This window comes from Alligator mississippiensis, chromosome 6 (genome assembly GCF_030867095.1).
Source record: "Alligator mississippiensis isolate rAllMis1 chromosome 6, rAllMis1, whole genome shotgun sequence".
Lineage (NCBI taxonomy): Eukaryota > Metazoa > Chordata > Crocodylia > Alligatoridae > Alligator > Alligator mississippiensis.
In genome coordinates, this window is record NC_081829.1 from 54,965,937 (window position 1) to 54,993,021 (window position 27,085).

Sequence of the window (27,085 nt, forward strand, 5' to 3'; positions counted from 1 at the left end):
TTACTTATTAATCCTGCAGAATCAACACTACTAACAGAGAGTCTTGGATTCTATTTTATCTTGTGCAGTTGTAACATAATAAAACTTCTGTTTACACCTGGGCAAGTCTACTGAAGACAAAGGAGCTTCACAGGTGTAACAGAATACATGAAACCTACAGAAGCCTTGCATGTTAAGCATTGTGCAGCAGTAAAAAAAATGGGAAGTGTGGATTCTAGAGCACAGAGAGAAACATTTGCATGACCAATTATTAATTTCACCTGTTCAAAGACAACAAAGTTGGCATTTCAAAAATTATCTCTTTGCAAAGTGGTTTTACAAACTTAAAATTTTAAGTCTATGCATTAGTGTTGTTGGTTGTAGCTGTGTTGGTCTAAGACAGTGGTCTCCAACCTTTTTAAGTAGGAGATAACCTTTGGCATTTAAAAGCAACCCAAGATCTACCATGCGCTGCCACCACCTTCCCCCCGACCAGCCGGTAAGTCTGTCGGGTGGGAAACCAGAGGCAGAGGGAGAAAAAATTATTTGGGGGCACGACCCCCCAGCATGCAAGTCCCACTGTGCCAGGGCCCCACTCAACTTAGCCCTGCTCCTGTCTCTGCAGCACTGTCCCTCACTGCGGGGGCCTCAATCCAGCCTCCGCCCCTTCCCTCCCCTTCCGACAGACCTGCTGGGCTGGGCCACACATGTATATGCACATGGGCACTCAGCCCCCACCCCAGCCTTGTATCTACCGCAAGAGGCTCTGAGATCTACCGGTGGATCGAGATCCGCTGGTTGGTGACCACTGGTCTAAGGACATAGGCAGAAAAGATTCTTTGGGTACATGCAATATGTGCCCAAAAGCTTGCAAAGAACCATTTTTCCAACTATTAAGTCAGTCTAATAAGTCTATGCATGAAACTAGTAAGTTTTGGAATTAGAGTTCCTTTAAGCACTATGCTTAGTTTTCCTTCAACTTAAACTAAAGATCAGAGGAAAAGTTTAATTGAAGTTGCTATTAAATCAAGCATGTCAACTTTATTTTAAGTTCATTTACAAGGGTAAATAAGCAATATAATTCCAAAACCATGCACTTATTAGCTGCAAATCATAACATTACAAATTAGAGGTATTGAGTTGTTACTCAGATTTTTAATAAAATAAACCTATACACATATCACTTGAATATAACTACATTGTCAAATAGCAAGGAAACACTTACTTTAAGAAAATGGTGGGGAGGGAGGAAACTATCCCAGAAAAAGCTATTATTGGAGGAATGAACTCAGATTCCTGTTTTTAACCTATTTGTTAAAATACGCAATATTGTTCTTGTAACCAATAGTTCAGATACTATATATCCATATAACCAATTCCTAAAGGATACTATTAATTTCATTACAATAAATAAATAACTTACATCGCTTAAAGTAAATGTAAAACAATGTAACTGAAAATCTATAAGACTACAGTAAGTGTTTTTAAAGAAAAATTGTATGAACATTTATAACTTATTAACAGACCTGGTACCACATCCATGTGCTACAGTGAAATGTACAGCAACCGTAGCAGGAAAAAAAAATAAGTCAGCACTGCAGAACGTTGCATACTATACTACAAAGAGAATGCATTTATGAACACACTTCATTTGTTTTTCTGACCCTTTAAGTATGTAAATGGTACATATGCCCAAAAAAGTAAATGCAACAACACACCCAGCTTTGTCTATATTTCCCCCATACATTGCAACATAAACAAGTCTGGGTATAGGGGCTGACACTGAAAACTGTAGAGTACTCTCCGCCTCCATTAAAGGAAGTAGAGGGCAGTCAGCACTTTATAAAAGGTATATAAATACCTTACAGGATTAGGCCCATACTAAATTGTTTTCAGAGACCTTTTGCCTACCATTTGTTACTGTAAGCAATATTAACCATAATAGTGCTTACAAATGGCAATAGGTAAAGTCACTGGCTTCCAAATCACAAGATTAGTAATGAGATGTATTTAAGAACATGAGCAATGTTAACTGCAGTGGCTGAAAAGATTTTCATATTTACTGAAATGTTTATCCTGAAGAGATGCATAAAAGTATTATCTAATTCTATGCAAAAAAATACTTGTGCAATAAAAATAAAGCCACACAAACTAAGGGCTGCCAAAGTTATAGGACTTAACAGCTTCCTGAAAATTCAATTAACTGTATTTTATTAAATCAAGTGTATTCTTTTCTCTCTTTCTTTAGCTTAGCTCAAGAAGCAACACAACTATAAATAATATTAAAATTGTGGAATGGCATAGTAAAGCTAAACAGCAGTCACTTTGAAACCCGTATTTAAAAAATTATAAAGTTCCTTTCACGATATCCATGACAAATGTACAATGATACATAATTAACCTAAGGGAGCCTAAAGTTTCAAGTACAGAGAGCTGATTATAGCAAGATAACGTTAATTTTGGACAATCTCCTGCTTTGACTCCAAAAGGTTTTATTACACCATGTTGGGTTTTTTTGGGAAAATAAAATACTAAGATACCAGTAGTTCCACAGTGACAGATTAAACATTACATTTCAAGTGATTTACTCAAAAATATATCATGTAGACACATGCCACAGTCTTACAATGTACTTTACAAAAAATACTTTAGTTGAGGTGCAGGAACTGTTTCATAAGTTCATATGTGGTAAAAGCCACAGCCTGTGAAGGAATACAACGAATATAATTCAGAGATAAACCACGGTATAATCCTCTTCGTATTCCATGGTTTTGATATACATACTTCAGTGTCTGCACCATTGTACTGGAAAGACAAAAAGATCCCAAGCTTTTATTCAACACAGATTTACGTTATATTTAAAATATTTTTTTTAAATTTAAGCGTACATCTTTCTTTAGAAATTTCTTAGCATAAAAAGTAAGTTGCGTGACCCCTCAAAAATTTGATAACCTGGCAAATCTTTTGAGAGGTAGGAAAGTATTATCTATATTTTAGAAGAGAGATACTTAAATCAGAGAGTTAACACAGGAAGTCTGTATCAAAGCCAAGATTACAGCTCTGTTCCGAATCCCAGACAAGTGGATTAATTACGTGGCCATACTTCTTTAAGGCTCAAGTTCTAAAGCAATTTGTGTATTTCAGACCTTGCTTAAACAATGAGTTTCTAGGCTTACATAACAGTCTCATTGATAAAGAGCTGTGCCGTTTTCATAGATACACCATTTTAGCTTATAATTAATGCAGTATATGCATTTGATCTTCAGCTAAGTGTTTGTTTTCCTTTAGTACTGAAGGAGGCATACAACTATTAGCAAATAAATGGTAAAATAAAGAGTAGTACAGTAGAAATCTAAGTTCTCAACACACCTACTCCTGAAGAAATTACTTCCCAAACACATGTTCCATGCTCCTCCAAATGCTCAAAGCTATACATGATGACTACTGTCTCTCAATACTAGAACTCCTCCACACAATTGCCAAAACTATATTAATTAGACTAGTCTCTTTAAAATAGTTAATTACTGCTAATGCAGGAAACAAGAGCCCACTGAAACTAGTAATTGGGTCTTTCATAGACAGCTGGAAAGCAATACATTAACTAGATGATGCTTACCAAGAGTACAGCAACTGTGGACCTCAGTTTGTTTGGTACAAATGCAAATTCAAAATGACGAATCTCAAGAAAAGTATTAATTCAATAGGATGATGTTATGTTATGGAGCTTTTGCATCTACCCAAAGTTACCACACTATGGAAAAGCCTAAGATACTAGAACCATAGTGTCTCCCATTACTGGGGATACTAGGAAGTCAACCAGGAAAAACAGCACAGAAAGTGAAGTGTGAATGACAGCTTTTTATCATACTCAGATATGGATCTTTTATCCATATCTCATGAATAGGATATCTCGGGAAGGCTAACCGCACCTTGTCATGCATCCATAGATGCATCACGAGCAGGTCCAAGGAGGTGATCCTCCCGCTCTACACGACATTGGTCAGGCTGCAGTTGGAGTACTGCGTCCAGGTCTGGGCACCACACTTCAGAAGGGATGTGGATAGCATCGAGAGGGTACAGAGGAGGGCCACTCGCATAATCAGGGGGCAGCCCCTATAAGGAGAGGCTACGGGACCAAAACCTGTTCAGCCTCCACAAAAGAAGGCTGAGAGGGGATAAGGTGGCCACCTACAAACTTGCCAAGGGGGACCAGCATGCAATGGGAAAGTCATAGAATCATAGAAGTAGGGTCGGAAGGGACCTTGTAGATCTTCAAGTCCGACCCCCTGCCTGGGCAGGAGGGAAACTGGGCTCAAGTGACCCCAGCCAGGTAGGCATCGAGCCGCTTCTTAAAGACCCCCAGGGTAGGAGCCAGAACCACTTCCCTTGGGAGTTGGTTCCAGATCCTAGCCACCCTAACTGTGAAGTAGTTCTTACGGATGTCTCATCTAAACCTACTCTCCAACAACTTGTGGCCGTTATTCCTTGCTATCCTGGGGGGCGCTAAGGGAAACAAGGTCTCCCCCAAACCCTTCTGGTCCCCCCTAGTGAGTTTATAGACAGTCACCAGGTCCCCCCTCAGCCTTCTCTTGTGAAGGCTGAACAAGTTCAGGTCCCATAGCCTCTCATTGTAGGGTCTGCCCTGCTGTCCCCGGATCATGCGGGTGGCCTTCCTCTGGACCCTCTCAATGTTGTCCACATCCCTCTTGAAGTGGGGTGCCCAGAACTGGACACAGTACTCCAGCTGCAGCCTGACCAGTGTCGCGTAGAGGGGGAGGATCACCTCCTTGGCCCTACTTGAGATGCACCCGTGGATGCACGATAGGGTCCAGTTAGCCCTGCTGACCATGACCTCGCATTGTCGGCCCATGTTCATCCTGGAGTCAATGATGACTCCAAGATCCCTTTCTGCCTCCGTGCTCTCAAGAAGGGAGTTTCCCCATCTTATAAGTGTGTTGCCGGTTACTACTGCCCAAGTGCAGCACCCTGCACTTGTCCGTATTGAAACGCATCCTGTTTTTGTTAGCCAACCCTTGCAACCTATCCAGGTCTTTCCCTCCCTCCTAGTGTGCCCACCTCACCCCAAATTTTGGTATCATCAGCAAATTTGAACAGGTTGCTTTTCACCCTGTTGTCCAAATCGCTGATAAAGAAATTGAACAGTGCGGGCCCAAGGACCGAGCCCTGGGGGACTCCACTGCCCACTTCCCCCCAGGTCGAATATGTCCCGTCCACCACCACCCTCGGAGTACGACCCTTCAGCCAATTAGCAATCCATCTGACCGTGTAGGCATCAATGCCACAGTCACCTAGTTTTTTAATGAGGATGGGGTGGGAGACAGTGTCAAAGGCCTTGCTGAAGTCCAGAAAGACTACATCCACGGTGACACCTGCATCCAATGCTTTTGTGACGTGATCGTAAAAGGCAATCAGGTTGGTCTGACATGACCTGCCCCTAATGAAACTGTGCTGGTTGCCCCTGAGCATCATCCCCGATGCACTCCTTGATGATCTTCTCAAAGAGTTTCTCCAGGATTGAGGTAAGACTGATGGGCCTATAGTTGCCCGGGTCCTCCCTTTCTTAAAGATGGGGACCACATTGTCCCTGCTCCTCCAAGCACTACCGGAAGTTACAAGGAATAACGGCCATAAGCTGACAGAGTAGATTCAGGCTGGACATCAGGAGGCACTATTTCACAGTCAAGGCGTCTAGGAGCTGGAACCAACTTCCAAGGGTGGTGGTGCTTGCCCATACCCTGGGGGTCTTCAAAAGAAGGCTAGACAATCACCTACCCAGGGTTGTTTGACCGCAGCATCCTTTCCTGCCCATGGCAAGGGGTCGGACTTGATGATCTGCTTAGGTCCCTTCCGACCCTACCAACTGAAACTATGGGCTTTATCTTGCACCCTTCAAGTCAATGAAAGATGTATTACACTTAAGTAGGGTTGGGCATCTGTAACCTAGGTACTCCAAGGGAAATTGTAGAAGATTGATTCCCAACACAGTGATAACCCCCTGCTAACAGCAGATCCTTATTGCTGAAGTTATTTATTGTGCAACTTCCCTCTTGGCTAGAGAGCACAGAAATGTTTTATCTTGTTTACTGCAGTATATGAAAGAAGCTGAAATACAGTATATCACTTATTATAGTAAGTGGTTTAATTATGTATTTAAGAACTTAAAAACTGAATGGTAAAGAAAACACTTACAGGCACTTCTCAGAATCTGGAAGAACTGTTCCTAATTGCATTCGCCTACGAGTTACATCAAGTGGATACCTAAATTAAAGATATTTTTGAACAACATTTCAACCATTTACATGATGAAGCTACCAATACTAGTAAAACAAAAAATCATATGAAAAGTCCATTGGAACCATAAAATGTTCTTTTTACAATGAGTAAGAGTTCAAACTAAATTCTCAACATGGCTAGAACTTCACCAAAAAGGGAGACATCCCATGCACAGTCTCAGATCTCTTACTATAATCCACTGCATACAAGTAAAGAAGTTAGATAAAGAACAAATGGGGTATACGTACGATACTGTCTGGGCTATAGCTCCAGCTATGCCACCACACAGAAGATTTACATGCGTTTTCAAAACTAAGACATCAGGATTATCTAATGAAGGCCTTCCAAGCAGACTGGGTGCATGTGTAAGTCCAATGTTCTTTAAAGTACCAAAAGTAAAAAATGAAAGACCTGAAAATCAAAATGAAAACAATTTTTTTTTTTTTTTTACCAAAGCTAATTACTTGATGACAAAAAAATCATCTGAAAAGTAGACAGTCATAAACATTATATACAAGTACTTTATAGTTATCTCATGGTGAATGAGTGTGACCTATAAATACATGTTTACAGCTGTTGTTGTCAGTTTGTTGCAGTTTACAAAACACTCAGACACGCTTTACAAGTTATACTCTCTATATTCCAAAGAATCAGAATTTCCATTGCACCATCTAGGCAATTAAAATGTCTATATAATATTTTGCACCTGCATAGTAACTTCTAACCAAATTTCTTAAAAGTTTTTTGAAACATTAACGGACAAGGTTCTTTGGGTGAATCTGATATATTTTATTAGACCAACTTAAATAGTTGGAAACAAATGTTCTTAGCAAATTTTGGGTTTAAAAACCTTAAGTCAGGCTGAGGAAGCCTCTGCAGTTGGTATGTACTCTTCCTGGATTAAATGAATAGTAAAGAAGCCAGAGGCTGAGCTGGTATGCATGCAAAACAGGCTGTTAGTGAAGATGTAAACTGAGGAGTCAATGGATGACAGAGGGGCAGGGGGGGGCAGGGGAGGGGGTATGAACCTAGCAGGTAAATAGTGGAAATCCTCAAAGGGAACTTACAAAACACTTTTCACAGAAAGCCTATCAACTTCACTTCATCAACCTCCTGGATACAAAAAAAAAAAAAAAAAAAAAATCATCGACTAAATATAGACACTGGATTTATGACACATTATAACTTGCCTGACATCTGACTCCCCAGGTACCTCTCCACTATTTACCTGCTACATTCAACCCCTTTCTCTCTTCCCCCCCACCACCCAGCCTGTCTCTCACTCACTGACTCCTCAATTTACATCTTCACTGACTGCCTATCTTGCATGCATACCAGCCCAGCCTCTGGCTTTTTTACTATTCATTCCATCCAGGAAGAGCACACACCAACTGCAGAGGGTTCCTCAGCCTAAGGGTTTTTAAACCTGAAAGCTTGCTAAGAAATTTTTTTTCCAACTATTTAAGTTGGTTTAATAAAAAGATATCAAATTCACCCAAGGAACCTTGTCTGCCTATGTCCTTAGACCAACACAGTTATAACCTACACCCTTAGAAATATTAATGATTTAAAAGAACACTTAAGTTAGTGATTTTGTAAATTAACATTTTCTTTTTACAACAGTTGAGAACACTAGAACTCACAGAAATTAAGTCAAATATTCCTCATGTAATTTCCCATATTCAGGGGGGAGAGGTGGGCAGAGGTGGTTTATAACAACAGTTTCTTGTGGAGGTTTCTTGTAGAGGGCCTCAGCCTCCCACAGGCTTACAAAGATCAGGGAGGGACAGGGTTCTCTAACTTCCCAGCCCAACTTTCCCTAATGAAGAGAGGAAAAACACAGATACTGCCCCCCCGCCACCCTCCACTTCTAACCTTTTTAATACTTGGATGTCTAGGGATTTTTGCCAGCTGCTCCAAACTGTGCTGGTTCACTCCAGCATTGAAGTCAGGGAGGTTCCCCTATAACCTGTCCTCTTCACTGGGTAGGAACACAGCCTTGATTTTACACAAACCAATGAAGCATCTTAAATACACCTTCAAGATGTGTTCAGTGCTTGCCATATTCCATTTTTAACTTGCCTGCATAAGGAGCCATTCCTACAATAGCGGGCATCAGACCTCTGTAGAAACCAGTAAAACCTCCTTCCTGTTGAAGGAAATATATTTTAAAAATTTAAGCAAGCTATAAGCAGTAAAAAAAAAAATATATATGGATTCAGTTGTACTGACAAGATAAGCCACAGGACACTGTGTAATAGTGGCAATCAGACAATGAGGTGTTAATATTAAACTTCTCAGCTGCCTCACGTGTAAGAAGGAGGGACTATTTGGTTGCTTGAGAAAGAAAAGGGGAAATACGAAGTGGGTGGAAGGTCTACATCAGTGGTCTCCAACCTTTTTAGGCTGGAGATCTGTTTTGGAATTTAAAAGAAACCAAAGATCTACCACCACCCAGCAGGTAAGTCTGTGGGGAGGGGAGGGGGAGGGGGAGAGGGAAAGGGCTGTGGTGGGGAGCAGGGCAGACTGAGGCCCCAGCCCTAGCCCCACTCCCTCCCTCACCACTGGGGCCTCAATCTGCCTCTCCCCAATGGCAGGGAGGTAGGGAAAGGGGCAGGGGCAGGTCCTGCACAACTAGTGCAGGGTTAGGGGGCAGAGCTGTGAGCAGCTCATCCAGGGACTACAGGGGGCATGCAGCTTAGGAGGGTATGGGGCGAGACCGTGTGCTCCCAGATCTGGCAGGGCAGGGCAAGCTGCAGCCAGGGCAGTGCCAGCATGCAGAGTGAGGTCATGGGGTGGGGAGGGGGCTGTAGCCCTCCCCAACCACCGCTCCCAGCACCCACAGTACCTGCAGCTACAACCCACCCTCCACCATGCCCACCAGCCCCCAAGTCCCGAGGGGTGGGGCAGGCTGCACCAGGCTGTTCTCACCAGGCCTGGGCTGCGCTTAGGTAGGTGGCACCGGCACTGGGAGCAGCAGTTGGGGGAGCTATATTCCCACCCCCCGATCTATGGCCTTGCCTCCCTGGCCCCAGCCCGACCCTGGATCTGCCTGCAGGGTGGGGCACATGCCCTCTTGGGCTGTGCGCCCCCGTCCCTGCGCCCCCTGGATGAGCCATTTGCAGCTCCATCCCCTGCCCCGTGCCAGCTGTGCAGGGCCTGCCCCTGCCCAAGTCCATACCTCAGAGCTGCTGCAGCCACCAGCACTGCCCCACATTTGGAGTGGGGGCCATGTGCCCCCCAATCTGTGCGCAGTGGAGGCAGCTGCTGCTGCAGGCTGTGCTTTGTACTCCAAGCCCCACTGCACATGCCCCCAGGCCTCCACCTGGGGCCACTGACCTGCTAGGCATTTGGGGGGGGGGGGAGGGGGGAGGAGGAGGAGGAGGAAATGGCATGCGCTCATGTACAGACTCAGCCCCCACAAGTCCATGGTTGGACTTAAAGAAGCTCCAGGATCAACCAGTTGGTAATCACTGGTCTACATCCAAAGACACAGACTGGCAGAGGTTCTCTTTTATGCAAGAATAAGGATGCTCTTTTTTTTTTTCCTTTTTTTTTTAAATTTCTGATTATGCCAGCCCTGTGCCCTCCCCAATGTTTTCACTTGCAATTCCCACAAGCTTGAACAAGTGTGCACCTGTCAAAGTAGGAAGAAGCATCCAGTAATACTTTAAATTAAATGAATTCTTGCCAAAGTGAAAAAAACTCAGTTTCCACTAAGTCATTAACAGTGCTACACAGCATTAAGAAGTAGAAACCACACTTTTTTGCTTTGATAAATATGAAAGGATAAAAATGATGAAATACCTTTGTGTATATTGTCTTGAATGCATGAATAATTCCACGGTATGTGTGCTCCCCTTTCACTTGGAAGGCCAGTCGTGCTCTAACCATATCAAGAGGGTAAGTACAAATGACTGCTGTTATACCTTTAAGAAACAAAACATTTTTATAGGTTTTGGATCATTTTAAGAACCAAAAGTCCCTTTAAGGTAAATAGTTTAATATAACAACAAATATTAAAATTTTCTAGCAAATAAAAAATATCCACCTTTAATTAGCAGATAAAAAAACTAACCTCAGCCACGCAAGGAGAATTTACACTTGCATCTATTAGGTTTAATCTGAGCCACAAACTTTAACCTTGATTCTGCAGTCTTCTCGACCTAAGCATACTCACCCATTGGGGTGCTCACATGCATGAAGCTATTCAAGTACATAAAGGCTTAAAGAATCAAGATCATAGGGGTCTAATCCTGCCATATTTAAAAACCACAAACAGAAATCTGTGCGTTTTCTCTTTTAATAAATTTAACCTCCAAAACGTTGTTAAAAAAATATATCTGTTAGCGTACAATTTGGGTATACACCTATAAGTATAATGGGGAACACTGAAAATAAGCTAAATTAAATGCTTAAAGTTTAATATTTGCTTTGAAGTTAGCACTGACTTATTTTTATATCAACTTGCTACATACTATTAACTTATAACTAAACCTTGACACCATTTTGTTTACTTAGCTCATTTCTGCAGCCCTTGATCATATACACAGTTCCTTATGAAATCAGGGCTTCATGAGTTGTACTATGTACATAATTAAGAATTGCAGAACTTGGTCAAGAGTTACTACTGCAGTGTTTGTACACCTTATTGTTACTGCTCTCTCACCGGTTATAAATCTCAATATGGATTATCAATATCCTACCTGCATTTTTCTGTTTAGACCATGCAACGAGATGCTTGCTTGGAATACAGAATCTGAAGATCTATCTAATTACAAGCTGTTGTAATTAGTAACTTTTATTTAGATGCAGCTTTGGGGTCAGATCACAAACAAAAGCGATTGAAACAACTACAGTGTTCTGAACAGTTAACTCTTCCCTGCCACTAATCCATGAATTACTGACAAAACACTGAGGGAAAGGCAAGAGTCACTCACAAAATATTGGGTTTTCATTCCCTTGTTTTACAACCATAATCCAGGAATCAAAAAAGATCCAGTTAATATCAGGGTGTGAAATTTAATTATCATACTCCTACCCCAAATAAAGCAGCTTTTAGGACATAATCAGGAAAAAAAAGCAATTTAAGGGAGAAAAACATATCAGAATAAGAGAAAGATAAAAACCAAACCTAATTACAAGTAAGTAATTGGTATATATTTCCTCTTCTTTTCCATCCTACACTATTGTCCAGAACAGAGCAGACAGACTAAAAAGGGCAGGCTTGTCATCATTATACTGCAGTTTTTAAGATCAGATATTACTTGTACCAAACAAAGAGCAGGCTTATCATCATACTGAAGTTTTTAAAATCTGACAGAATCAGGACATAGCCATACCGGAACGGAAAAAATAAGACTATACTGAAGGCTTGCATATACCTAAGGTATTCTCAGTCTAATCAAGACAGCTTTCCCTAAATGTCCTCATTTATTTTGGAGAAGGATGAGGACAGCGACTTAAATCATTCAGCTGTAACACATATGAAGTCTCTCTCTGAACAGTGAACACAAGATTAATAGTAGCTTAAATGCACTGAATTCCTTTAGTCAGGTAAGACTAAATTCAGTCACTCATTTGACACAAGCAAGTAAAAACTGTTTTCTAAATAAGGATTCAGTTATGACAAAACACTGTGCAAAAAGTACAATTAGTGCCAACACGCCATAGCATTATCCAGGGTCTTGCAAGGGCTACAAAATTCAACAGACAATCTTAGAATCTCCTCTTCAACATACTTTAAAACTTTTAATACGGATTTGGATGAGTCCACATAAATGCAAGGGGTTAAATTCACCCATACTTCCAAATATTAAGAGTTGCTGGAGCTCAGCCCACACTATAAAACTTTAGAGCTGATCCCGTGATGAAAGGATGAACATAGAGATTTAAAATAACTACAGCCAGACCAACATTCCTCCCAAGCTTAGTTTGACATGATGGGACTGGAAGTAATAAGAACACCAATATCTTCAACCCTAAAACATAGAAAGAGTCTGCGCTTAGCTTTTATCTGAAATAGAAAGACAACTTGGTTCTCTTCTCTCTCTCTCTCATGAAGGATAAGAAGCCATAATAAAGCATAACAGAGATTACATTAAAGTTTAAAGTTGGGGCTCAGGAGCTGTTAGCAAGATCAGTTATACAAGCAATCACATCCAGCTCTCTTCCTTTTACTTACTACTCCAAACTTCTTGACCCTCTTTCTTCTCAGATGCTGAGAACAGGAAGGGGGAACATATTTCCAAAGGAAAGAAAGATCAAAGGTGTGCTTTCAAAATCTATACCTTATTTATTCTTATATTTATATGCTGCTCTCCCAAAGATGACTCGGGGCAACTTACAATAAAAGATTCCCCAACCAGCATCCCAGAAATGTAAAACTCCACCTTCCCCCAAATCACTTCCTTGCCCATGACCCAGGAGAGCAAACCCTCTGGCTCATCCCAACCATACTTCCTAATCTTCCCAACTTCCAATTATTTCTAGGTTTAGAAAATCTTTTCCTATTCCCCTTCCCTCATGCCCACCCACTCCCATTCCACTCACTCAGGCAAGCCCCATTTTCCCATCTCAATGGTCTCTCCTAATTCCATACCCATCTGTGGAACTGCCCCCCCCCCAAGCCTACAAATACTCTCCCTTCCCCCAACAAGCGCAACATTCAGTTCAAAAGAACCACAACAGTGAAATAGAGAAGCCCCTTCATTATCACCAACAGTTAACGCTAAAGGGAAATACTGAAGGACATCCTTGAGTGTCCCCCCATCTAAGGGAGGCCTGCCAGCTCTGTAAGAGATACAGCCAGCCTGGTCCTCTCTCAGTTCAGGTAGTCAAGATGGTACCTGGACTGGGCCCCAGCACTCCCCGTCACCCCGTGGATTGATTGCCAAGCTACATTTGTAAAATCGAAGGAACAAAATATGAACAATATTACTACATTACTTTTAAAAATTATTTCTCTCTCATCCTATCATATAAACACCCAGTCACAAAAAAAAGAGATCCACTAAACACAGGACTTCACAAAAAAATCTGAAATACATACATAGCACAAGGTGTAATCTTGCAAGGAAATGAGTCAGGAGGTTCATGCCAAATTAGTTTATAAATAAAATATGAAAAGCAACCCAATGAATACAGCGTAAGGGAGGTTTTCGTTAGTGCAACAGCTGTACATGCAAATAAACAGTTGAAATCTAAGCAGACCTACCAGACAAGTCAAAGAATTTCCATAGACCAAAAAGGTTACAGGTTTCTAGAACTGTAATTTAATGAAGCTGGTTCACAGATTGCAACTGAAGGAACCAGCCAATTGCTTTTGCAGTATTCATTCATCTTTATAAAAATGTTAGAGATAAAACTCTACTTAAAACAAAGATGGCACTTTTCTTCCAAGCCCTTTTTTTACAATTATTTTATGTAAAAATTTACTTCTGGATAAAAAAATCTCAGATTCTTTTGAATTATTCTAAAAAAAAAAATTAAAACTTTTTTGACAGCAGGAGTTAACTAACTGTTGGGGAGAATTGTTTCTGCATTTCAGAATGTTTCTGTATTTCAATTCAAATATTCTACACTGGAAAAATTCAAAGGCTTAGTTTTTTAAAAAATACCTCCTATTGAGTATTGTGTAAAGGTATTCATTTTTTTTTTTTTAACTTCTAAACAGTTCTAATATCTATTTTTTCTATCTTCTCCCCTATTTCTTTTTCCTTAAAGGAAGTTAAGGCAGTTACCTGTTAATTAACAGTTACTACTAAAATTTGAATCACACAGGAGTCAGGAAACTCAGAGTTAAAGTTTCCAAAGTAACTTTAACCTGGCCTCCTTGAATATATGCATTACAATAGGGTTTTCCTTTGCTCTCATTCCACTACCCCCCATCTTTACCACTTTTCTCCTCAGTGAGGAGATGCCTTTGACCTTATATAATTTAAGGAAGATATTCAAAAGTTTCCTAACATTGTTAACACTGATTCAGTTCTACTGATGTCTGTAATGTTGCGAACTTGGCATACACAGGGTTAGTGCATCCTCCCCACCCAAACCTTAGCCCAGCAAGAACAAAGAAACAGCACAGCACAGAGCAAGAATGGCAGAGCAAAGGACCACTCAGGTAACCCTTCCTCCCCCAGCCTATATGATTCCCTCCCCCATCTCAGCCAAGTCTGTCAGAGAAGAAACCCCTGGGTGTTAAGCAACTAAAGGCTCAAGCAGGGTACCACACTCAAGATATTGCAGCTGGAAGTACTGAACTGATGGTGTCAAGATTATTTACTCCGTTCCTTCTCTGGATACTCTCTCCTCTGAATTAATGGGCTGTTTTATACCAACTCCCTTCTATCCTTTCCCTTACAGACACCTCAAGTGAGTCATGCTCCACTGCTCTCCATGCTCACCTCTTTTCTTTCTCCTTTAGGCTCCCCAAGCCAAAAATGCGTCTCTTCCCTAATGGCCCTTCCCCCCCAAACAGGAACAAATGTCTAAAGAGAAACATTTTTAGAACAAAATGTTTGCTAGTCATCACATTATGCATAGTTAGTACATTATATCCTTTCCGCCCCCTCCCATGCTTAGCCTAGTCCATTTAGGATTTTTTTTGGTTCTTCAGGGATTCTTTTACCCTATATTTGCACAATGCCTAATGTAATGAAGTCTTGATTCTAATTGTTCTCAAGGTGTCCTCAAGGTAAGATTTATTTTCCTGTTTTAATTCCTATAATAAATTTATCAAAACAAATCTTATCAACCTACAGCTTAAGTCAGCGGTAGCCAGCAGTCTTCTTTACATAAGACCCCAGACATCCTTAAGCAAGAAGAGTTAAAATGAGGAATAAACTTGTTCTATGTTTGTATGACACCTTGCACAATAGGATCCTACTCCGAAACAAATAACACTGTCTCATTGATGCAGCCCATGATCCAGCCCACTGATTACTACCCCATGGTCCTAATCCATGTGGGTACTAATGATGCGGCCAGAAGCCCTGATCACCTGGTGATGGACGACCATGCTCTGGGGGGCATGCTGAGGGAGATAGGAGCACAGGTGGTATTCTCTTCTGTCCTACCAGTGAGCGGACGTGGAAGACGACATGTGACCTGCATCAGAGAGACCAACTGGCGGCTTTGGGAATGGTGCCTCAAGGCAGGCTTCGGCTTCCTAGACAACAACCCACACAACAGGACGAGAGACATGCTCAGGTGGGATGGGCTTCACCTTTCCCCCACAGGTAAGCATGTATTCTCTTCTAGGTTGGTGGATCTCCTCCGGCAGGCTTTAACCTAGGCAAGTCGGGGGATGGGGAAGATGTGGGCGGAGGAAGCATTGAACCAAAAAACCAAGAGACACCCACAAGAACAGCCCAGCCTAGACCAACGACGAGCAGAACAAATACCCAAGTAAACAACAGGGGCCTGGGTAGTACTGAGATTAGGGGGCCAGTGCACACATCTTCAGGAGGCCTCAAATGCCTCTACACAAACGCTCGTAGTATGGGGAACAAGCAGGAGGAACTTGCCCTCCTGCTAGCTGACACCAAGCCAGACATAGCGGGGCTCACAGAAACATGGTGGGATCCAACACACAACTGGGCAGTGAATATCAAGGGCTATAGGCTGTATAGGAGGGACAGGACATGGAGGAAAAGTGGGGGAGTGGCGCTCTACATCAAGGAGGAATACACATCCTCATCTAGTAGTACAAGGTCAGATGAGGGACACACTGAAGTGCTCTGGGTTAGAATACAAGGAACTCAAGGGAAAATTCACTTAACGGTGGGGGCCTACTACAGGACACCCAACCAAGGGGAAGAGCTAGACCGGGAATTCTTAGCTCACAGAGGTAGTTAGGTCAAAAGACGTGGTCATCATGGGGGACCTGAACTTTCCAGACATCTGCTGGGAAGAACAGTCAGCCAGGTCTGACCACTTATGTAGGTTCCTAGCTGAGATACAGGACCTCCATCTAACTCAGGAGGTGCACAGCCCCACCAGGGGAGACGCCTTGTTGGATCTGGTGCTGGCCACAGGCGACCTCGTGGGGGCTGTGGGTGCTGGACCACCTGGGTGACAGCGATCATCGCCTGCTGGAATTCACCATCCAGCGCAAGGTGGCAAAAGTCAGCAGCAAGGCGGCAAAAGTCAGCAGCAAGGCGGCAGCCCCGGACTTCAGTAGGACAGATTTCAATGAGGTAAGAAGAACAGTTGGGGAAGTACTGAGGTCCCAGAGGGGCAGGGAGTCGGGTGTCCAAGAGGAGTGGTCATTCCTCAAGGAGATGATCCTCCAAGCTCAAAGGGAGATAATCCCAACAAGGGTCAAAGGGGACAAGAGGGCACAAAAGCCCCCATGGCTCACCAAAAGCATACAGGAACATCTCCTAGCTAAAAGGGAGGCGTACACCCAATGGAAGGGAGGGGCCATCACCAGGGAGGACTGTACCTCGGTTGCTCGGGGCTGCAGGGGGGCGATCAGGAAGGCAAAGGCAGAGATGGAACTGGGACTAGCTACCCAGATTAAGGACAACAAGAAGTCCTTTTTAAATACATAGGGGGCAAAAAGAAGGTACCAGGTAACATGGGGCCTCTGCAAGACATGCTAGGAAATCTGGTTGTCGCACCAGATGACAAGGCTAACCTATTTAACAATTTCTTTGCCTCCATTTTCCTCAACAGGGACCAGATCAGCCCATCCGCCAGGACCCCCTCAGGCCCCAGGGGAGGCACACCCAGGCCTAGGGTCAGTGATGATCTAGTCAGGGAACTTCTGGAGGGACTGGATGTATTTAAATCAGCTGGTCTTGACAACCTCCACCCCAGAGTGCTGAGGGAGTTAGCAGAGGTCATTGCGGGACCCCTGGCACCGCTTTATGAGCACTCATGGTGCTCTGGTGTAGTGCCAGAGGCCTGGAAAAGGGCCAATGTGGTTCCCATTTTCAAAAAAGGAAGGAAGGAAGACCCAGGGAACTATAGGCCAGTTAGTCTTACCTCAATCCTCGGTAAGCTTTCTGAGAGAATTATCCTGGCGCGTGTCCATGAGGGGCCAGCAGGGGAGGTTATGCTTAGGGGCAATCAACACGGGTTCATTAGAGGAAGGTCCTATCAGACCAACCTGGTGGCCTTCTATGACCAGGTCACAAAATCCTTAGACGCAGGGGTAGCAGTGGACGTAGTCTTTCTGGACTTCAGGAAGGCCTTCGACACGGTCTCTCACCCCATTCTCATTAAAAAGTAGAGGACTGTGGTGTCGACACCTACACAGTCAAATGGGTCACTAACTGGCTGGAGGGCCGCACCCAGAGAGTGGAGGGGTCATTTTTGACCTGGAGGGATGTGGGCAGTGGGGTTCCCCAGGGCTTGGTCCTCGGACCTGCACTGTTCAACATCTTCATCAGTGACTTGGACGAGGCGGTAAAAAGCACCGTGTTCAAATTTGCTGATGACACTAAGATGTGGGCACGCTAGAAGAGAGGAATAGGCTGCAATTAGACCTAGACAGGTTACAGGGGTGGGCAGATGAGAACAGGATGGGTTTCAACACTAACAAGTACAAGGTGCTGCACCTGGGGAGGAAGAACCAGCAGCAGACCTACAGGCTAGTGAACTCCCTTCTTGTCAGTGCACAGGCAGAAAAGGATCTTGGAATCATTACCGATGCCAAAATGAACATGGTCCGACAGTGTGGGGACACGGTCAGGAAGGCCAACCACACCTGGTCATGCATCCACAGATGCATCTCAAGCAGGTCGAAGGAAGTGATCCTCCCTCTCTATGCAACACTGGTCAGGCCGCAGTTGGAGTACTGCGTCCAGTTCTGGGCGCCGCACTTCAGGAGGGATGTGGACAGCATTGACAGGGTCCAGAGGAGGGCCACTCGCATGATCAGGGGGCAGCAGGGCAGGCCCTACAAGGAGAGGCTAACGGACCTGAATCTGTTCAGCCTCCACAAGAGAAGGCTGAAGGGAGATCTAGTGGCCTGTTACAAACTAGTCAGGGGGGACCAGCAGGCATTGGGGGAGTCCCCGTTCCCCTGAGCACTGCCAGGAGTGACTAGAAATAACGGTCACAAGCTGGCAGAGGGTAGATTTAGACTAGACATCAGGAGGCGTTACTTCACTGTCAGGGCGGCTAGGATCTGGAACCAACTTCCAAGAGAAGTGGTGCTGGCTCCTACCCTGGGGGTCTTTAAAAGGAGGCTGGATGAACACCTTGCTGGGGTCGCTTGACCCCTGTGCTCTTTCCTGCCATGGCAGGAGGTCGGACTTGATGATCTGTCAAGGTCCCTTCCGACCCTACAAACTATGAAACTATTGAAACAATAACAAACTTAACAAAAAAAAAGTTCCTTTCTGTGAACAGGGCCAGAAAAAGCAGTTTCCCAATCTGACTCAGGTTTAAAGCCAGCCAAATTCTTGAACGTATCTGTCCACACACACTTTGCTAGGTTTAAGGACTCATGAGTTGTTTCTTTTCACTGTCACTCTTTTCTGGACAAAGGGCCTTCTTTTCACAAGGTTTCTTTTTAGTTTAGCTAAGGGCAACGGTCTTTGCTTTACTGTCACTTTTTAGAAGGCAGCAGAGTAGAAATACGTCTTACAAACTAACTGAATCACAGATGCATAAGCTTTCCTATGCATCTGATTCAGTGGATCTGTAAGGTATATCTCGACTCTGCTTTCTGCATGATTTCAGCCTAACATTGCTAAGTCTCTTTTAAAAAGAAGCTAAATACTGAATACCATGTCATCACTACATGAAAACAGTGTGTAACACCTTTCATAAGGCTTAAGAATATGTAAAGAACTTTCTTCGTTGAACAGAAAATTGAAATTAGTTTTCAAATTCTGGGTTTTTTCCTCAGAAGTTTTGTTTCAAGTGACTGACAAAGGGAAAATATGAATCTATAGCATCAAAAGATTGCAACACTTATTTCTTCTACCACTAATTAAAACTTGTTCTAATTTTTTTAAGTCTATATGACTGCATGCTTACAGTCTGGTGGTGATATTATAATGAGCCTTGCAAATCTAGGGATTTTAAGAAGGTTCACAAAAATCGACTCATACAAACATATATGCTTCTTTGATACCTGGACTGTAACTTATCCTTTCTACATTGTATTTGTACAATACTGGGGTTTTTTTGTGTTGTAAATGCATGTAATAAGTTTTGCTGCTGAAATGTTTACAAACAGCAATACAGAAGTACATTTTTCAAATCAAGTTATATTAATCATTGAACATTAGTTGTTTCTGCAGACAAGTGTTAGGCACACTGAAAGCAATATACGAAATATGCTCATATTTATTTTTATATTTTAAATTCCTTTCCCATCTGAACTGTGCCACATTTTCCAATGTAGACAAAAACCAATTTTGTGAAAAAAATTAACATAAAAAAACCAACTAAAACTTAGAAGTGTATTTAATGCTACTAAATGAGCTTTGTTTATTGAAAAGTGAACAAACAGTTAAAATCCTGTTATTCACTATGATTTCCTTTTACTGGCATGAGTCGTAACAAATACTTTGAACAGATATAAAAATATTTGTTGAAGCATTTCTTATCATTTTAGAGCTTATCCGATACTTGCACAATTTTTAACTTTTAAACATTTAAATTAACATTTTTGTATTTTAAAATTACACATTTCCTCTAAAGGAAACATATTAAGTTACTATCTACACTTTTTGGTTTTTAGAATACAATTTATCTTCAGAACACCATCTAATTCTCTAAACAAATATTTACTTTTGAAGATGTAGTTTATATTAAGAATTTAGTTTAGAATATAGTTTAAATTAAGAGCAAAAGCATACCTGCCATGGATCCAGCCATTAACCGGTGCACATGCCCAGAAATCCCAAGTTTCTGCTTTACTAGCTAGAAAACAGCAATTTTTTAATACAAAACAGAAGTAAATCAAATAAAAGGAAACAAAGCACAAAGTTTACTAAAAATATATTTAAATTGTTTCAAGGCATATTATCACCAGCTTTTCAAAGTTAAAAATTAAAACAAAATACTAATTACCGTTAACTAGTGCCTTTCAATGACTTTTCAATTTCCCAGCTCTCAATGTACATGACAATGTGCTAAAACTTTTTTGTATGAATAGTCAATACAAATCAAATCAACAATATTGAGACAAATTTGACTTGATAAAAACTATACAAAATAACTAATGTACAAGAAAGGCAAAGAAACAGTTCCCTTTTCTTATATTGCTCAGAAGGGGACATTCAGTGCCACTGGAAATCAACAAATTTAGACGAAGGAAATACCACACCACATACATGCACCTCAAACAGCTGGACTGACAAGAACTACACATTTAAATGGGAAAAATTCTATGTTTTATTAGTAAACTTTTAGGTTTCTTTAAACCCATTAAAAGAATATGAAACTTCATGTTCCCAGGGTAAAGCAAAAAAAAAAAAAAAAAAAAAAATTAATAAGGGTTGGGAAGCTACTTGTGTGGACAAATTTTGTATCTTTCTACTATAAGGTTTTTTCCACCTTCCTGTGAAGCATCTGTTACTGTCAGCAACAGGATACTATGATAGACGAATCACAGGCATGAAGCATTATGGTAAGAGAATTCTCACATTTAAAAAAACAAAACAAAAAAAAATAACCACTGTTGATGCATGTTCTGAATCACATGTGGAATTCTAGGATTTTAAAACTAATTTAGTGCCTAACCACTAGGTCTTAGGAGTCGTAAACACTTATGTTATGTCATTCTCTTATTCATAACTACAGAGAGATGCGTTACATAATGCCAGTTGGGGAGCTTACATTTAAGACTCTGAAAATGACTCTGGGTATCTTTTCAAGTTTGCTCTTTGAAAAGATACCAGGCTTTTAAACGTTAGCTCCCCAACTGGCATTGTGTAACTTCTCTCTTCCAAAATATGCTAAAAAGGAAGCCTTCACAGCAGTTTTTCCAAGTCTGATCCAACTCCCATAGACTTCAGTACAGTTTGTTCCACTGACCTAAATGGGAGCCGAATCCAAGCTTTGAAATAATTCCCAAATGCAAATAGTAAAAGCATTATTTTGACAAAGTATTAGTAATGCTCAAATACGTACTTATACAAGTAGCCAAGATACAGAAGGTATCTCCAAGATTTATCACTGGAGGACTAAACATATAGCAATAAGAAGCAATGCAACATTTCAGGGTTCCAGAGCATCCATGCATTTTAGACCACCCCCCTTCTCCCTATTCCCCAAAAAATAAAGATATGGTGCAAAACAAAAGCCAGGTTCCACCAAACGCGACAAATTCTTTCAAATTTAAAAATTTTACTTTATTCAAGTACTGTCCAACCCAATATTAAAAAGGCAGCAGAGGTGCTACATTTACATTCTACATTTTTGAAAGCCAAGGCCCCCTTTTAATTATACCTAACAAAATGGCTAGCAGTAGACCCCAGAGTGGGGTGGGTTCTTTGTCTATTTGTTTCAAAAATATACTCTGCTTATTCATGGTAAAACAATACACTAAACTTTAAGGAAAAAATTGCTCACAAACTGTACCAGAAACACTTTCAATGTTGCCCTTACCTTTTTAAAAAGGGTAGATTAATGTATACTTTAAATTAAATCTGAAAAAAGAGGGTTATTTAATAGGACACAAACCTAACTATTGCTTGATTTTAAGAAACTGTGTTCATTGTAGCTGAAAAGAAAACAATATAAATCAAAACTACCTTTTTATATTGGTCAAATGCCATAAACTGAATTGCACCATATGGAAAGATTCTAATCATCATTGCCCCGTTTCCTTTATATAACCCAAGGTAACCCTCCTTTTTTGGGACAGCAAGCAATGTAGAAAACACTCCTGTCAGCAATACAAAGAAAGATATTTAACAGTTACAATGAACAAATATTCAAGCTAGGATTACTAACAATAAGACAGTATATATAAATAACTAAGGTCAGACCACAATATGTACGCTAAAGCTTGAAGGACAGAAAAACAACTTAAGAGTGCCCAAATATTATCCAAGGTAAATAAGTTTAACCTTAAATTTACTAGCCTTCTCACCTCCCAGACTCAGTGGAAACTCCTAATGGACCAATGTACTGAGGTCCCATGTTTTTGTAAAATGTGACCAGAGAAGAAGGAAAACTATTCCATGCAGTGCCTCCCCCGCAAAATACTATGTGCTAAAAATACCACAAAAAATTAATAGATACTGTCAACTTCAATTCTAGTTCATTAAAAGGAGAAATTTACTATGCCTGCCCCTCACTCCCTTTACCAGTATTTGTAGCTTTACAATCATTTTCTTATTTAAATGTTTTTCATCTTCCCATTTCTGCATGAAATGCGGAAATTGAACAACTGACTACACAGGAAAACAGGAAATGATGTACAGGCTTTTTATGACACTCATCACTACTGTACTTAAGTATCTATCATTCAATACCAAATTCATTACTACAAAGGAGTGCTGTGGGAATAAAGCAGTATTATCCTCATTTATAGATGGGGAGCTGGCCAAAATCAGACACAAAATTTGGGCAAGGCAAAGTAAGGAATTGACTCTCCTTAGTAACAGAACACTTTACTTACTATGCACAAGTGCTATCAAATGCACAAATTTTAAAAAACAGAGCAACATGTTCCCACAAGTCTGTATGCAAGTCTCTTGTTATCTGTATATACAAACATTTTTATATAACAAAAATGTTTACTCATGAAACTGAGTTTTCTTTTCCTCGTTTTCTGTCCTAAACTAATCCTTCAACTTGATAACTTTGGTTTACTAACCGAACTGGAAGGAGAAAGTACTCTTTTAAAAAGTGTTCTGGGGTGAAAATGACAAACACCATTTAATTTGAAAATTGCACAGTTCACTTGATCTTGGCCTACAAGAAGCCGAGAAGTGATTTAACACACTGTGAAAACAAGCATTTTTTTGGTGTTTGTCCCTGTCCACCCTTCCCCAGTTCACAAAAACTGCTCTTCTAACCTTTGTTCTTGTTCTACCTACATCTCATCTACTTTTCCCTCATGTTTCCCCCTTTCGTCTTTGTGCATTCAATTCAAATCTAGTCATTCCTAGTACTACAGAAATCAAGTGACATATCCTTGATACAGGAGAATGTAACATTTAATTTAATGCACGTTCACAAAACAAAGTTAAAAACCTTAGTCAAACATAGTGTTATATCTGACGGCAATTATATTAGATTCATATTCAAACATGCACATATGTGACTGTGATGTTGCAGTCAAGTATACCTGATGTTCCCCATTTCTTTTGTACATTGAACAAAAGACACAATCATTTGAATACACTTTCTATGGCTTAGAAGTTCTCCTCCCCACATGCCCGTATTAAAGACTCTTTCTTGAATTTTACTGGGATTTTGTACATGCATAAGTTTTCTTTATGTTAACTTAATCAAACTGCAAATTATTTCCAAGTTGCGCAGTAATGGGCCATTATTCAACAAAACATTTTATATTATTCACACAAGGGGGCAGTGTTACAATCACTTCGGGAATACCGTTGAATATGCTGACTTTTGTGGGTTTATTCTCTCAACCATCAGGTGCCATTAATGAGGTAATGAATTACAGGTCACTTGGAACAAATGCAAGGTACAGTCAGTTAATGGGGAAAAAAATCAAGTACCTTACTCTAGACTCACTGCTAGCATAAGTAGCATCATTGCCTTGGAATATGCACACAGGAAAGGCCTGCAGAATATGACTGTTTATAAGAAACTATTTCCTTTTAATAACAGCTGTTTTTAGATAGATAATCCCAGCTGTAATGACAGGCTGTTCTGTGCTTATCTACCAACCCCTGAAATATATGGGTCCTGAGCTCTACGCAACAGGAGTTAAGAACAAGAGAAGTAACACAGACTTTTTAGTTCTAATATTTTTGGCTTAAGGAAGGGCAGGCTTGATTCTGTGAAAATCCTTACTTCTGTCAGAGCAGATCAAACCCTGGCCCAACATGTTACTGACATTTATTCCCCACAACACAACCTGTAAAATTTAAGTACTGAAACTTGAGTGTTCTGCAGATAGCTCCCTCACTTTAGCAGTCATTTCTAACTCTAAAACACAGCAAGAAAGCAACTGAATTGTATGGGCAAATACAACTGTCTTATCAAACTATTGCATCTATTTACAAGTAATACTGTTAAGCACATGAAACTACCTTCCTAACTAATATAAATTGGCATGTTTTTAAAGATGTACAGAAGTCATCTTACCTAGATGTTTGTAATGGTGATTATGAGCTTGCAGTAAAATCTTTACTCGATCCAATGGTGCAATGGTACTTTTGGCACAACACCCAGCAACACCTTACCACAACCAACAAAAAAAAAAAAAACACACATACAAAAGGAGGGAAAGCAAAAGTTGTTCATATCAATATGGAAATACAATGTTTCTCTACTAGATAAAAAAATCTACCCAGAAATTAAAGCATCAACAAACTCTTTTCAAGGAAAAAAGATATTTAAAAATTCTGTGTTTCTGTGAAAGTGAGCAAGATCAACTTTAACACCCTTTTAAACAGATCACCCTTCTGAGCTGTTAATGCCCAATAACCTGCTTTGGCAGAAATTAAATTTTCCCTATTCTCTCTTTAGGTATGCAATACCAACTGAGCTTTCGCATGTCCACTCTCTCAGTGCCATTTCAGCAGCATGACTTGGTTCTTAGCTAATCATTAGCCAGTCAAAAAACATGGTAATGAGTACAGATTAACATCTTAACACCTCTTTATGAATACCAAGTAGAGCTGCAAGACCACTACTGTGGTTGGTACCTCTGCAGAAGTCTACTTCCTCTCCATATCATAATTCTTCCCCTCAAATCATTCTTCAGAAGCCATGAGTGCAAGCATAAAACTTCAAAAGACAAGACTTTCCTGAATGCACAAGGATTAACCTTTACCTATTCTGAAACGTATATAAATAGGCAGACATGCATCAATCAAGCAAGTTGTATTACAAGTAAAAACAATTCTACTTGCTTGGGACTCTCCTGTAAGCCACAACCCTTTTAATTAGAGTTACAAAGTATATTAACATAAAAACAGGGTCTCTTTAAACCTAGCCCATTTAGCTTACTCCTCACATATGCCTTATAAAAATCTAGTTTTCAAAGGAAAATGTTGGGAAAGAAACAATACCAAAAGCAAATCTACCCCTAACATTCGTCTCCCCTCAAGCTTGTGTGTAAAAGATCTGCAAAATCTAAAGTACTGATACTAAAACAGATTCCAAGACTTCACACCAATCTAATTATTAGCAAATGTTAAAACTTTGGTTCCAACACACTGAGATAGGAGGCTGCAAACATGCAGGTAAACCTCTGCAGATTTGTGCCTGCACAAACCAACTCACAAAACAGAGACTATTTCTTGTCTTCTTTTAGGCTCTCTCTACATAGGATGACTTTCTGGGTACTTTTTTTTAAATCACCTGTTGTCTTCTCCTAAATCAGTGATGCTCAACCTTGTATCCCCACAGGCCAGATGGGCAGCACCCTGTCCATCTATGGGCTAAATCCACCTGGTGGTCCAGAACTGGTACCCAGCACAAGTGTAGTAGGCACCACCCCACCACATGGAGGGAGACAGGAGACAGCCTGGGCCCCAACCCTGCTTGGCAAGGGAAGATGATGTGGTTTGTCCCCAGGGGGACATGGCTTTGTCCTTGATTCCATATGCAGAGGGAGGAGATGTGGCCTGGCCCCAAGGGGGAAAAGGAGTGCAGCTGGGCTCTGACCTGCAGGGTGGGCTTGGGAATTTGGTAATGGAACCCAAATTTCTTGACCCAGGCTCCACGACCAGAGACTGAGCACCAGCCCCCTCCCCTAGCTGATGGAAGCCGGGTGCTTGCCAAGGGAAGTAACTAGTCCAAACTTCAGGGCTGTGCCTACCCACCCACCTGCACGGTGCAGAGGCTCGCGCGTGCGGCCACTGCCCTGCATTTTTTGAATGTACAAGCCACCGCCATTCCCCTCAGCGTCTTTTCACAGCTCTAAAAAAAGCTCAACCCCGCGCAAAAGGCGGCGCCCGGCCTCGCCCCCCCTCGCGGGAGGGACCGCGAGGGGTAGGGGCGGGCAGCGCGGGGAGGGGGCCGCGAGGGCGGGGGCAAGGTGGGCAGTGGGGGAGGGGCGCGGCCCGCCGGGGACAAGGGCTCCCTCCGCCCCCAGCAGCGCGATGCCCCCTGGGGTGCACGGGGCTGTCGGGTCACCCGCTCCGCCGCGGCCAAGTCACGTACGCATTTACCTCCCGCGACGAGAGAACGGAGCCAATAGAAGTCCGGACGCGCGGGGGCCGGGGGTAGCCCGGGCCCAGGCGCCGCGGGGGCGGCCATGGGGGTGGGAGGCGGCACTCACTCGACGCTTCCGGGCTGCGCTGCGGCATGGACCAGCCGCAGTTGTAGGGACTGACCGGCGCCTGCTGATGACATCCGAAGCTGGCAACTCTCCCAGCCGCGGCGGGGGTGGGGCCTGCAACCCTTCGGCCAGTACGGCTGCGTGGCCGCGGGAGGCTCCGCCCAGCGCAGCCGATGGGGCGGGGCCACGTGAGCAGGGGGCGGGGTCGGACCCGGCAGCGCCTTGGAGCTACTTCGACGTGTTCCGCGCTGCTTCCGCGTGGCCTAGGCTGCCACAGGCGGGTTTTCAAGCCCTGGCCCCGGCCGCCGGCCAGGTCCGTGCGGCTGGCGCCCGCGTTGCTCCGGGCCCCCACTGAAGGTTTCGGGGCAGGGCTCCGAGGCGGCGCCTTACAGGGCAAACGCGGGGCAGCGACGA

The 27,085-nt window shown here is 42.2% G+C and overlaps 2 protein-coding genes across 3 annotated transcripts; one reads left to right on the plus strand and one right to left on the minus strand.

The window, feature by feature from the left end:
• Nucleotides 1-1,000: 1,000 nt before the first annotated feature.
• On the minus strand, nucleotides 1,001-26,741 carry SLC25A16 (solute carrier family 25 member 16). Of its 2 annotated transcripts, XM_019484387.2 has the most exons (9): nucleotides 26,562-26,741; nucleotides 24,529-24,621; nucleotides 21,996-22,129; nucleotides 20,097-20,160; nucleotides 10,081-10,202; nucleotides 8,356-8,422; nucleotides 6,522-6,684; nucleotides 6,190-6,258; nucleotides 1,001-2,784 (listed from the first exon to the last, which is right to left on the minus strand). In XM_019484387.2, exons 1-9 carry the CDS (start codon nucleotides 26,647-26,649, stop codon nucleotides 2,628-2,630), a joined length of 957 nt encoding a protein of 318 aa, XP_019339932.1. In that variant the 5' UTR covers nucleotides 26,650-26,741; the 3' UTR covers nucleotides 1,001-2,627. The 2 variants fall into 2 exon arrangements, with proteins under 2 accessions (XP_019339932.1, XP_014464856.1); XM_014609370.3 differs by lacking the exons at nucleotides 21,996-22,129; nucleotides 26,562-26,741 and having other exon boundaries at nucleotides 24,529-24,619.
• LOC132251171 (uncharacterized) lies at nucleotides 10,198-20,099 on the plus strand. The gene is made up of 3 exons (XM_059729885.1): nucleotides 10,198-15,512; nucleotides 16,256-16,472; nucleotides 16,954-20,099. Exons 1-3 carry the CDS (start codon nucleotides 15,134-15,136, stop codon nucleotides 17,510-17,512), a joined length of 1,155 nt encoding a protein of 384 aa, XP_059585868.1. The 5' UTR covers nucleotides 10,198-15,133; the 3' UTR covers nucleotides 17,513-20,099.
• Nucleotides 26,742-27,085: the final 344 nt, after the last annotated feature.